The sequence below is a fragment of the Pyxicephalus adspersus genome, chromosome 1 (assembly GCF_032062135.1).
Source record: "Pyxicephalus adspersus chromosome 1, UCB_Pads_2.0, whole genome shotgun sequence".
Taxonomy (NCBI): domain Eukaryota; kingdom Metazoa; phylum Chordata; class Amphibia; order Anura; family Pyxicephalidae; genus Pyxicephalus; species Pyxicephalus adspersus.
Window position 1 is genome coordinate 174,841,731 of NC_092858.1, and position 13,786 is coordinate 174,855,516.

General features: G+C 41.7%; 2 protein-coding genes across 2 annotated transcripts in view; one reads left to right on the plus strand and one right to left on the minus strand.

The window, feature by feature from the left end:
- Positions 1–1,298: 1,298 nt before the first annotated feature.
- On the minus strand, positions 1,299–4,024 carry COX17 (cytochrome c oxidase copper chaperone COX17). The gene is made up of 4 exons (XM_072398427.1): positions 3,917–4,024; positions 2,843–2,987; positions 1,990–2,104; positions 1,299–1,508 (listed from the first exon to the last, which is right to left on the minus strand). The coding sequence occupies exons 1-3, from the start codon at positions 3,981–3,983 to the stop codon at positions 2,020–2,022; spliced, it is 297 nt and encodes a 98-aa protein (XP_072254528.1). The 5' UTR covers positions 3,984–4,024; the 3' UTR covers positions 1,299–1,508; positions 1,990–2,019.
- Positions 4,025–4,223: 199 nt separating this feature from the next.
- The window catches only part of CFAP44 (cilia and flagella associated protein 44), a gene marked incomplete in the record, with an annotated part of 39,396 nt that continues 29,833 nt past the window's right edge, over positions 4,224–13,786 (plus strand). The window contains 8 exon segments of the mRNA XM_072398428.1: positions 4,224–4,290; positions 5,704–5,775; positions 6,148–6,615; positions 8,409–8,504; positions 9,359–9,502; positions 11,234–11,350; positions 12,535–12,712; positions 13,717–13,786. Of these exon segments, the coding sequence (XP_072254529.1) occupies positions 4,269–4,290; positions 5,704–5,775; positions 6,148–6,615; positions 8,409–8,504; positions 9,359–9,502; positions 11,234–11,350; positions 12,535–12,712; positions 13,717–13,786 (1,167 nt within the window).

Genomic DNA, 13,786 nt, shown 5'->3' on the forward strand with positions numbered 1-13,786 from the left:
GGGTTCTCTCCTCCTGTCACTGCCTGTCTGTCATTTGCACCCACTATTTATTGTACAGCACTGCTTAATATGTTAGCGCTATATAAATCATCTTTATTATTAATAATAATAATGATCGATGTGAAGAATGTCCCTTTTCCCATGGTGGTCTGAATTCAATCATTATAAACAAGAGAAATGGTCATTGGGGTCATGCTTGTGGCACTGCCAATTTGTGTTACACTCCAAACTATGCAGCCACAGCTCAGGGAATCCTTGGTTGACAATAGCTGGTACTGTATACACATTTTAGTCTATGCACTGCTCCCTATTGTACGATTCCACACCATGATGACAAATGATGTAATGTTGTTAGGAATAGTGTATACAGGTAGTCCCTGAGTGAAGGACATCCGACATACGGACAACTCCTAGATACATGATTTGCAGAAGAAATCTTTTGCTAAGCACAGCTGAGGTTGTGGGTGATCTTAGGGACTGAGCTCTTCTACAAACTCTTGTAACTCTTTCATGACCAAGACAAACTCTGCAGTTGTTCCTTTTTGCATATCAAAGCACAGTTTGCTCCAGAAGTTAATTAATGTCTAGGCTCAAAAAAGATTTTTTTTGGCTTTGTTTGCGATTAGCTCACAGTAATGTTTTTTTACAGTAACTGACATCACGCTGCATAATAATATGTTGAAAAAAAACATCTGTCCTAATTGTGTTTAATAAAATAATGTACCTGTACCTACTTACATACAAATTCAACCTAAGAACAAACCTATAGTCCCTATCTCATTTGTAACCCAGGGACTACCTGAATACCTTTACAAGTATATGCAAATCAACAAGATGGAACATCATGTATTATCTGTAACAATCGAGACCGAACACATAGGTAAGGGGGTGTGGGCTGCCTGCTGGCACAACATTTTTGGGGGTTCTTCAATATGTGATCCCAGCATCATCAGTACCAGAAGCAGCCATTGTTTCCTTACATGTATCATGATGTGAGACAGTGTGCATCATCCTCTATACATTGAAGACACGCAGAGTGTATGCCCTGTGCAGCTGCCAGGCTCTGATTGATGGGCACTGATCACAATACAGGAGCACTGTCATTATTCTAATGTCATCCTTGATCAGTGTCAGCAGGGGAAATTCTGCATTGACATTGCCCTGCAAGGCAGCGAAAAGGGAGGAAAGATGAGCACAAGCTAGCTGACCTAGGTAAAAGTAAGGCTGTCAGGTATTTTAGGAGCCAGTGGTCAACACCCACCCCCCTTCTTAGATCTTGGATCTAATAAAAAACCAAATTTAAGCAGAGGACCCAACACATTTTTATTTAAGCATTATCGTTTAATACAATTGTAAAAATAAACTTTATACAATCATTAGGTAAGCAGAAGAACAGAGCAGTATTGTGACCAAATCCAAGGAATTCCTCTTCTTCATTCCGCACGCAATTTCACTCTCACCATTTAAGAAATAAATTATAAGCCCCAGGCAGCACACAGGAAAAAACCCTGAAATAGAAGAAAACAGAGACATCATTTATCATCGTTATGTCTGGTGATATACAGTTTCGAATCTCAGCCGGGGCTCTATCTGCATGGAGTTTGCAGGTTTCCCCCGTGTTTGTGTGGGTTTCCTCTGGTTTCCTCCCACATTCCAAAAACACGCCAGTATAATATGTAATGTATCCGTGTCATGTGAGTGTCAGCACCCAGGTTTATCAGAATAATAAGAGAAGAATTGAACTGTTTAAATGGCAAACCGTTTTCTGTAAATGTCATCCTTGATCAGTGTCAGCTGGGATATTTCTGCATTGTCATTGCCCTGCAGACAGCGAAAAGGGAGGAAAGATGGGCACAAGCTAGCTGACCTAGGTAAAAGCAATGGTGAGGCATCCAGATGGTTTGATGATGTCAGAAGTCTCAGCACCTTTCACCAGTCTATGATCACCCAAATGGAATAACATTGACATTATGAGTGGGAGGGGCTTACCAAACACTCCATTGATGGGGCCAATGGAGGTCACACCTTGAACCCCAGGGCCCTCATACATTCCTTGTGAGCCTCAATCAGGTCCCGGCACTGATCTTCCCCCCTCTCGATGATGCTGGAGAAAGAGAAAGAAACAGATATCAGTGTCCTAGCATAATATTGAAAAAGAAGGAGTATACAGGTAATCCCAGAGTTAAGGACATCTGACATACGGACGACTCCTAGATACGAACGGAGGCCTAATGGGTTAATTTAATTTTTTTTTTTGCTTAGTTTGTGATTAACTCAGTGAGGATTATTTACAGTAACTGACACCACCCTGTCTAATATTATGTTGGGACAAACATCTGTCCTAACTGCAATTAATAAAATAATGTACCAGGTCTGACTTACATACGAATTCAACTTAAGAACAAACATACAGTCCCTATCTCGTATATAACTCGGGGACTACCTGTATAAGTACAGGGTCCCCAAAGGGCCTTATTTATTGTCCCCTGGTCAGTAAAGGAAGAAAATTCCCCCACAGCATTTATTTTGCTGCAGACTTTCCCTCACATCCTGTCTTGCCCTAGACAGTAAGTGAGGGAAACACTGCAGCACAATCAAGCAGGACAGGAAGTGAAAGGAAATCTCTCCAATGGTTGCTTAGATAGCAGTAAAACCCATCAGGAGTTCTCATTTCCTATTCTATCCAAAACAAAAATATAATTTTCCTGTACTTAGGAGAATCCTCCTCTCACTTCCTGTTCAGTCTCTGGGACAGGAAATGAAGGAAATCTCCACAACAGGAAAACAGGACTTTATTGAGTGTTTTAGGTGGAGGACACTTTAGGGTCCGCATCCCACTCACCAGGCATCCCGGGCCTTCTTGGTCTCTGGGCAGGCACAGCAAGGCCTCAATGGCTTCTTCTCCTGAGTGTCGGAGGTTGCAGGGGTCGACTCGCAGCTTGCAGCGGCCAGACTGGACATTGTGATATCGCCAAGGTGTCTAAAATCTGAAACATGCATTGAATGAATAAAAACATTAACATACAACATGTAAAGTACACAACAACCCCTTATACCAATACACGGGGTGGGGCGGCCTACAGAATAGTTCTACATCTGGGAAGAATTTAACCATTGCAGGATCTTAAGCTTTCAGGTCTAAACTTCCCCAGAATAATTCTTCTAATTTCTCCATCACCCAGCTCCGAAGTAATAACAGTGCCAATACCAGAAGCCAGCCATTATTTACTGCCCGGTTTATGCCGATAATACTCTGCAGCATTAACGCAGCACTGTGTGTTCCTTCCTGCATTGTTCTATTTACAATATATTGTGATGTGATATTTCTATTATATAAATATTTATTTGAAGAAATTGGGGAAGATTGAAAGGCATAGATGTATTAGGGCCATGAAAAGGGGGTGCTGTGGTGCTGGGGGGGGGGTTGGAACCCCTGGAGAGAGGCGGGGGCTGAGGAAGGCTTGGAACCCCAAAGAAGGGAGGGCATTGATGAGGGGGTCAGAACACCCAAAGAAGGGGGGTGGGATGGTGAGGGGGGGGCTCAGGCCCTCAGGGGAGAGGGGGGGGGGGTGAGATCTGGAGGTGATTGGGGCACATAGGAGCAGTTCTATTGGTATTTGGGCCCCAAATAGGAAGGTTGGCGGGAAAGGGGCAGTTGTGTAGGGCAGAGGGACACATTGGGTTGGTACACCAGGCTGGACATTACATGTCAGGCCCCCATACACAACACTTGTCTCTGCTCTCCATGCTGGGTGACCCCATCAATGTCACGTGTGATTTGCTGCTTGACACCATATAACCTGCTGAATACAGGAAATGTCCACCGTGTCACAGCTGTCAGTGCACCCCTCTTCTCCCTTCCCCCATGTCGGTGACCCCACACCCCGGCATAACACCGACACAACATAACACTCACCTCTCTTTTTCACAATCACGTGTTCAACTAAAACAGGAACCACCCGCACTAAGCATGCGCAAAACATTCAAGGTCAAGGCCCCGGGAGCTGATGCAAAGGACAAGAGCATGCCGGGAAATGTAGTTACGTAAGAATAGGACATCTTTAGCGCCCTCTAGTGGCACCTAAGACTATTTATGGCTCTATAGTCAGCAGCGCCACCTGTTGGCACAGAGCGCTACATCCACGTGCGGATATTTGTTTAGACGTCACAAACATGGAGCACGGGTTTGCCTACGGGTCACGTGGTGATGTTGGCAGGGGAACCCTGGACGCCGGCTCTCTCGTCTCTTAGCAACCGCAGCAACAAAGATGGCGGCACAGGAGGAGGCAGGTAAAGTGGGCACAGTGGGCACTGAGTGCCAAGATTTATGTCAGCTGCCAGGACAACACAGGGACCTCGGACAATTCTGCAATGCTTTATCAAACTCCTACTGATTGGGGTCCCTTTGTAAAAGTTTTCACCCAAAATACACCCATCTTTGACTCAAAATACACATATTTTACTTTAAATCCAGTTACAAAATGTATGAATCAACTTTCACTCACAATTCATACACGTTCTAACTAAATGCAGTGTGAAAATATGTGTATTTTGGGTAAAAGTTGGGTGAATGTTTGATTTTAAAAAAATTTAATCTCCCTGTGCTTCTTAGGTGAATGACTTCAAAATGAAACAAAAAGAAAGTCTCTTATAAAGTAGTGAATGTAACATTCACTAAATATTGTCTGGTGGAGAATCATTCATTGCCATTGAAAACATGTAACCCTAAAAGATTGTTCACCAGGGAATGTTTGGTGAATGTAAAATTCACTGGTTTTTACATGTGTTTTTGTTGTGTGTATATGTTTAAACCAATATAAACCCTCAGGGTCAATTTTATTCCCATTTATCTCTCATCACCCTTCCCTCATCTGCCTTTATTTCTCCTTTCCCATTGACTCCAACATATACAAATTTACTAATTTGTTCTACAAAGTGAAATCTGAATTTTTTTCTTCACTAGTGATGAGCCAATCAGGAGAATCTATGATAAGCATATATTGGATTCACCTGCAGATCAGCATTCACATTGCACAGCCAATCAGGATTATTCTCCACAGGCTGGACCAATCTATTGGGGAATTAACTTTGATCTGCTCTGTCAATGGATTTTCCTTACCCCGTCTAATTTCTTAGAATCCTCTGCTGTATAGTGTGAGGTTGGTGCTGCATTGGTTTCGAATTCAAAACTGCCCGCTCTTCCCTTTTCTATTATAACTATTACGCATGATTTATATAACTTATTACGCAGTGCTGTACAACAAATAGGGGTTGTAAATGACAGACATATACAGACAGTGACACAGGAGGAGGAGAGGACCCTGCCCTGAAGAGCTTACAATCTAGGAGGTGGGGGAAGTATCACACAATAGGAGGGGGGATATGTAATGTTGGGTGAGTAGTGAAGGTTTAGGGGACAGAAGAAGACGGGTAGGTGAGGTTGAAGTGTTGGGTTCTGAGGGCTCTTTTAAATGAGAAGAAAGTAGGAGCAAGCTGAATAGGACGAGGAAGACCATTCCAGAGAGTCGGGGCAGCTCTAGAAAAGTCTTGGAGCCGTGCGTGTGATGAGGTTATAAGTGAGGAAGTCGTTAGTAGGTCCAATAGGAAGCGGTAATGCCAGTAAACAAGAATATGGTATTACTAAACATGTTCAGTTTCCAGTGATGAGTTCTCATTTTTGCTTTTTTGCTTTTTTTGGGTTAGTTGCAGATATGGACAGCTCAGAGAATCCAGGCGGAGAAGATGAGAGCCCCCAGCAGGAAAATGATCACACAGGTCAGTGACAATCAGTTCAAAGAACCAGTTTGTAACACTAACAATGGCTCTCGAAGTCTGGACAAGATACACTTTCATCAGTGAAGCTGGGTGATCCAGCAAACCTGGAATGGATCTGGTCCTGTATTGAAACAATTTGCTAGCAAATAGCAAATGACTCCATTCCATGTTTGCTGGATCACCCAGCTTCACTGATGAAAGTGTATCCCCTCCAGCCTTGGAGAATTTTAACAAATCAGGCTTTAAGTATCAGGCATCATTTGTAAAATTCACCACTACCCCCAGCACAGGATATACCGTTCCAGTTCAGCTTATTATTTGTGTTTTGTATGTGTTTGTTCAGTAATATTTTGTCTTCTTTGATCGCTTTAGAGGTTGAGTCTGCTCACAAGCTAACAGGAGAAATAGCTGATGGTGAAACAAAGGAAACCAATGATCAGAATTTGGAAGATGAACACCGCTCTGAGTTTAGTACTGAGGTTACAGAAGGGCAAAATGAAGCCACAGCGCCATCCCATGAACATGACGGCACATTACAAGAGCCTCCCAGTGCCCAGGCATCTTCTGAGGGAGCAGAAGAAATTGCCACCCAGGGTATTGCAGGTGATGATGAAGGAGCGGGTACTGGGGAGCAGCCAATGCTGGCTGAAGTGCCTGAAGAGGTGCCAGGGCAGACATCAGAGACCCTTGAAGTAGACTCTGGTAATGAGAATAAAACTGCTTTGGAGCCTCCATTGGAAGAAGAAGGATCTGAGCAACCTACTGTAGAAGAAAGTGCTGGTGGTGACCAGGAGATCCAGTACGATCAAAACCACAAAGTCCTTCTGGAGAGCTCTGAAGGTGAATTTGTGATTTGTATTCATTTTCTCAGGTTGAAAAAAAAAACACACACATCTATCAATTCGAAAATGTGGAGGAAAAAGGATAAATACAGAGCTGTACTATTTACTGAATGATTTATATGACATTAGCAGACCCCAGTGCTTGACAGTCATTTTCAGAATAAAGGTACCTGTAGGCATTAGAAAACATTCTCCAAATCCAGCCATTTATGATCAGATTTGTGGTAATGCCAGTGTCTACCGTGGCAATGTCCAACCCCTCAATCTTGCAAACCCAAATCTTGTAGATATAGGCCCTTAGCTTCCTTAGCAAGATTATTTTGTTAATGGCTTCATCCATACTTTGGCTTTTGTCCCTGTCACAGTCAAATGCACATAAACACACAGCAGGATTAAGGACACCTAAGTGGTTAGCACCCTTGCCATATGGTTCTTTGTTCTAAGTTTGAACAGCACCAGTTAAGCCCACTTCATACCCCCTATATTTCTTTCCCTGTGCTGATTAGACCTGATTTCATGGCTGAGGTCTACCAAAGATTCAGCTATGCGAGTGTCCTTAGTAGCAAAATAGGCATTCTCATTGGACAGTGAAATATGATTTCACCATGAAGTCTTGGACAGTCATACCACAGTGGAAAAGAAAAACTAAATCAGAGGGGGGCTCAAAGGAGTTTTTTCTCATTAAAGGTAACAGCAGAGAGCATTTACCCTTTACATTTTCAAATGAATAAAATGGAGTTCCAAATCATTTACAAATGTAAAGGACAACAATACCTTTAGTGCACATTGTTCTTTAAAACATGACCCCCTTTTCCTGAGTGCAGCTCACCTAATAATACTTACCTCTGTTCCCTGTTGCATAGTCAGCTTCCCAAAGGTGTCCCCAAAGGGCCTGATTTATTAAAGCTCTACAGGGCTTGAGAGGATACACTTTCATCAGTGAAGCTGGGTGATCCAGCAAATCTGGAATGGATTTATTTAAAATTATTTTTTATTTGTTAGTAAATGTTTTCAATCTTGGACCAGATCCATTCCAGGTTTGCTGGATCACCCAGTCCCACTCATAAAGGTATATCCTCTCCAGCCTTGGGGGGCTCTATATGTCTTCTTTTTCTTGCTTGCCCATCACAGCCCCAATAATTCCTATATGGAGAGCTATACTTTGCATGACTTCTAAAGGTCACAGGAAAGAGAAGGGCTTCAGCATGCATACTTGAGGTGTTAAAGCTTCTATGAAGACATTTTTGGAAGCAAAGCTATGCAGCTTTGTGCAGGATCTCACAGTTAAGATTACTGGTAAAGGGATTAGGATAATTATTGGTCCAAATGTGCTGCATCCAGGACATTAGTAGTATTCCTATTTTATTAGGACACCTTGTACCAAAAGTACATTTTTCTAATTAATATTGTTAATAAACAGGATTTATATAGCGTCAACGTAGTATGCAGTGCTGTACAAACGACAGACAGATACAGATACACAGGAGGAGGAGTGGACCCTGCCCTGAAGAGCTTATATAATGTATTTCAGTTTGCAACAGACCTGCAACCCTATTCTCTCCCAAACTTCTTTTTATATAGTGCGACCCTGGTCACAAGTCTCTTTTACAAATTCTTGGTTTCCTAGGTAGGGAAAGTTGTTATATTGTCATAGAACAATGACTCATAAAAACCTCTTAACGACTAGCCTGGTGCTCCTTTACTTCTGTGGTTAACCTCATACACAGGAATCTGTTTTTAGCATTAACCATAATCAGAATTCATTTCTATTTTTTTGCCTTTTACCTGCAGGAATAGGGGGGGTAGAACAACAAGTGACGGCAGATGTGGAAGGTGAAAGTGTTATTTTGGGTGAAGATGGAAAAGAAGAAACCACAGAACATTCTGGTGAGTTTCACAATGATTTGTTACCTTGTATACCACAAAGGCTTATATCGATGTAAATGATGACTTCCATATATGACAAGGGACATTTCTTTACCTTTTACATGGAAACGCTAGTATTAAAATACTAATAGAAGTACTAATAGTAATAGTACCAGCGACCACCTTCCCTGAGAACAGAAGTCCAAGTTGAGTGTACATAATATTATGATCCGTGCAGCCAGCTTACCTTTTGATTCTTGAAGCTACACAGGGCTGTGATATATTTTAGGGCTGTGTGTGATTGTGGGGGGGCATCAGAGTATAAGGCTGTGTACATATGTGCGATAATTGTAGTTGGAAGGATCTTTCACAATCCTTTCCAACAACAAAAGACTGCACAATGCATAAACAAGAGTTGTACATACAGCACCATTCTGCGCTATGGAGAGGGGGGATAACGACGGAATGGCACCCTGCTGTGCTACCTCCCCTTTACTTCATTATGATCGTACGTTGTCCGTGGGTCCGCCAGGACGGTCATTGGAATGACAGACGACGAGTGCTGCACACACGCCAGATTCTCATCCGATATCAGCGCTGACGTGTGCCCAAGCTCCTTTAATGAAGACTGATGTCACAGGCACAGTGTTATGTGTATAGTACAGCTGAATCTATCAGGGCTATATAAATGTATAATGTTAGTGTGTAACTGTGAAGGGGATAATAAAGTGTAAGCTCCTCGGTCAGCACTGCAGATATTACAATATATTGTTCTATGTTCCTTTCAAAACATTTCAATATCACGGGTCAGAAAATGTCAGTACTTAACCTAAAAATTACCCTACAAATATAAATGTCTTTTGCTATCCTACCAGCAGAGCGCAGTGAGGTTGAAGTGACTGCTGTGGTTACAGAGAAGGAGGGAGTTACATCAGAGGATGGTGCAGCACCTGAGGCTGGAAATGATGAGGATCAGAGATCAGAAACAGCACAGCGTAATCCAGATGAAGAAGCTGAAGGTAAAATAACACATAAGTATTTTATTCATGACTATGAAGTTACTGATTCAGAGACCTACAGACTTAGGACAGTTTTCTGAGGGTCTATACCATCATTAGGTCTGCTCCAGTGGGACGTACGTTTTCTTACTTTGCAGTTCCTATATAAGAGCATTATCATCCAAACCTCAATGTGGGTGAATTACTAAAGAAATTTAGACTGTTCACTTAACTAGTTGATTTATCACCTTTCAAGTCATAATACAGATACAGCTTAATGAAATTGGTGATAGTTCACTTTTTAATTATATCCAATCATATATAATGAAATAACATAAAAACAGAATATTTCCTTGGGTGTGACTGGATGGGTAAAAAGGAGCTAAAATTCAACTTTAAAAATTGGTGATCCATTGGAGCGTTGGAGCAATCAAAATAGGCGAAGATCTGAACGAAGAAGAGAAGAAGGATGAAGACGGAATAATGACAAGTTAGTATTAATAGGGTTTAGTTCCTCTTTAAAGTAAGTGTCACGCTTGGGGTATTGGGGTCTCTAGGGGACGCTACGGCTTGCACAGACGTGGTGTGAGTCCTAAGAAGGGCCAAGGCACAGAGTCTAAGCAGCCAGGTTGTGGTCCATGGAAACAGGCAGGGAAATACCAGACTGGTTAAAAAGGGGTAATACAGGAGCTGGACAGGGAAAGCACTGAACTAACCAACAGGTGTAGAGGAAATGCTCAGCAAGGCTAGGAGCTCGGCACTAGTGGAGACACGTTGCACGAACGCTGAGTGCTGTGTTTGAGCCAGCTAAATAGCCAGGGATGATTACCTTCCCTGGCAGTATTCCCAAGTGTTGCTCAGGGTGGATTTTCCATACCAAAAGCGCTAGAATTTCCAGGGTAATTAGTCCTACCCTGTTCCCATGGTGTCCTCCAGCAATGTCCAGCATCTTCTTCCTCTTTCCTGCTGATGCTGGCCAGACATCTGTGCCACCTGGAGCTGCCCGACCAGCATCTGATCCGCCGGCATCTTCCTTTGTTCATCTTCGTCCTTTTCCGTCCTCTTGCATCCTCCGGCCGGCATCCTCTGCATCTAATGAGTCACCCGGGAGTTCCCGGTGATGTCATTGCGTGAGGTTGTTGCGTTGGGAGAGTGGCGGAAATTTCCAATTATTTTGTATTGCATTCAGTACAAAATAACTGTATTGAATGCAATACAGTGGATTTATATGTCTAAAAGCGGTACATTGTTTTTCATGAAAATTTATTTTACAGTATAATATAATATTATGAGTATAATGAACAATTAATGTATTGTTTTGTATGCTAATACTATTATATTATACTGCAAAATACATTTTCTTGAAAAACAATCTACCGCTTTTAGACATAAATCTGGACAGAAGTGAACCGCCCAGGAGAATAATCATACTGCTAGGGAGGTTAAGAGGCTACTTCCTGATTGTCCGGCAGGTTGGGTGAAACTGAGAAAACATGGAAGAGCAGGTGCACCCGGTCTCAGAACTTCCTTCCAGTGCAGGGGAGAGGTGCCTGCACTTCAGAGAGGAAGAGATAAGTGTGACAGTAAGCATAGCTTCATTTTATTTACTAAGATAAGTGAAGTATCCCTTGCAAGGATAACATCTTATTAGGCAAGATTTCAGCAAGTATCCTAATCATGTATCTGTATGTTGTTAGAGGTGAATGGGCCCTAAACCATATTAATAAGGGTGATGGTTTTGTTTCCATCCAGTTGTCGCTGACCCAGGAAATGTAACCAAAGAAGAAGATGCCACTGAGATGATTTCAGATGATTTAACAGAAGAGGATCACAGTGCATATGACACAGTACAGGAGTCTGCTGATAACAGTGAGGACCCAATCAATATTTTTTATTTTTTTATAAAATCACTACCAGGACTGACAAAGTATCCTACTGGCCCTTTAACCTGAAACTTTGCCCAACTTTATATAATATTAACAACAGTATTTATATTACATGAAATAATGGATTTCCAACAAATGGGTCAATGGAGCATACGTCTGTATGATGTCAATTAAACATTGTTTACCAACAGCACCCAAAGAAAAGGCTAATGGCAAGTATTCTGGTCAAGATGCGCATACAGGGATCCTGGTAAACTCCAGTAGGTTTCAGCAAGAGACATCCATGCTTGTCCTTCAGGGTAAGTTCATCCTGGTATGCTTACTGCATGATGAATTGTGGCTGCTAAGGTAAGCGGTGGCCATATTGGATTTTCCAGGATCCATGCATGCTCATGTTGGCCAGAATACCTGCGTTTGACTTTTTCTTTGGGTACTGTTGGTAGGCAGTCGCCTGTCCTGCTGCAGTTAGTGTAACCATATACCCAGTAGGACCATACCTACCCTGTGGAGGTTATAGGAAATCCTTTGCTTGCTGATATACTCCCGTGAAGAAGCAGGTAAACTGTGAATTGTGTTAGGAATCCATATTTTCAGTCAACAAATCACTAATTGTAAACAAATTAATTGACCTCATGCAGACCTATGTTTTTATATTGTATTGTTAAGTTATAATACAAAGTGTTTGTTGTTTTAACTCCACCCTCCACCGCTAAAATGCCTTTCTCTCAATCTTACAAATAAGACAGCACTACAAAGGTCTTAAGCCTTTTGTTCTTTGTTATTTTATTAAGTTGCAAAAAAGAAAACAAGCCATCATCAAACTTTATAGCTTCAGGCACAGTGGAGCAAAATCACCCTCATATTCACAGCAGAAACATTGTACACATTTACGCTATCCTCTTGGTAAGCTGCAACGGCTTGCAAAATACAATGAGCAGCACATCATTTTAGGAAAATGGGTAGTGACATGCCAAATATTTTATTTATCTAATAGTAATGGATTTTGGTTGCTTTTACCTCCCCTCACTATAACCCTTCTGGTTATGTTTTTTCTCTTTAATAAAGATTTTTAGGCATGGAGGACAGGTGTGGATACTTAGTACAGTAATACATTAAATCTATTTTTATCTGTGTATATCTGCTATACGTTTTTGTTTATTGTAATAGGTCAAGCTCCAGAATCATCATCCAAAGAACAACCAAAGTCAGAAGAAGATGTGAAGAAAGAGGTGGAGGAAATAGAGCAGAAGATTCCAGAGGACTTCTACTATAATTATGAGAGTATCTGCTCCCAGCCGTACATCACCCCGGACTCTGGAATCCCTAGTGGTGTCCTTCAATTGCTGTATCCTTTATTATTCAGAAAGAAAGTTCTGTTGTTGTCCACAGGGGTCTGTTTATAAAGGCTGAATGATTAAATGTATGAGTACAGGGGACTACAGTCCAGGTGGATAACCTCCTTTAGTATTTCTATTGAAAACAGAAAGAATTTGTTTTACAGGAGAGTGTGGGTCCAGTTGGATCATCTCCTGTAGTCTGCAAGTAGAGAACAGTTATGATTTGCTGTCCAGGGGAATGTAGTCCAGGTGGATCACTTTCTGCACTCTGCAGACTGTGGACTGTACATAGGATCTGGAGTTGGATACTGGGGTATGTATACTGGGTGGATCACTACCCATACTCTTCCTGTAAAAAGCAGGTAGGGTCTCTGTACAGGAGACATGCCCAGATGAATTACCTACTATAGTCTTCCTATAAAAAACAGGATCTTTGGTTCAGGGGATCATAGTCCAGGAGGGTCATCTTCTGTTCTGTGGATCTGCTGTACAAGGGATCGTTGCTCACAATATTCATCTTCTTTTTTTTTTCTTGTAGATAAAAAGATTGAAACTTTACACAGTTGGATCACTTTCTGTGCCCTTTTTAAATAGAACAAGCAGGGTCTTGTGTGAAAGGTTGTTGTCATTGTGGGTTTTTTACTGTGTTGCTCCTGTAGAGAACAGGTAGGTTCTGTTATACAGAGCAATGTATTCCAGGCAAATCACTTCCTATAGTCTTTCTGTATAGATCAGGTAGGATTTGTTGTACAGAGGAACTTAACCCATTTGGATCATTGTTTTTTTCTGTTTTTTTTTTATAGAGCATAGATAGGGTCTGTTGTGTGTAGGCATGTAATCCAGGTGGGTTGCTTGCTGTGTTTATGCCATAGAACAGGTAGGATCTTTTGAATGGAGAAACTTAGCCCAAGTGGATCATTTCCTGTGTTCTTTTTTATTTAGAACATGTAGGATATGTTGTACAGGATAATAAAATTCTCTACTCTAGACTTTTTTCCTCAATATATGTCAGACATTCTTTTGGTTATGACTGCAACAAAAGAGCCAACCTTCATTTACTGGACGACCAGACCCTGCTTTAT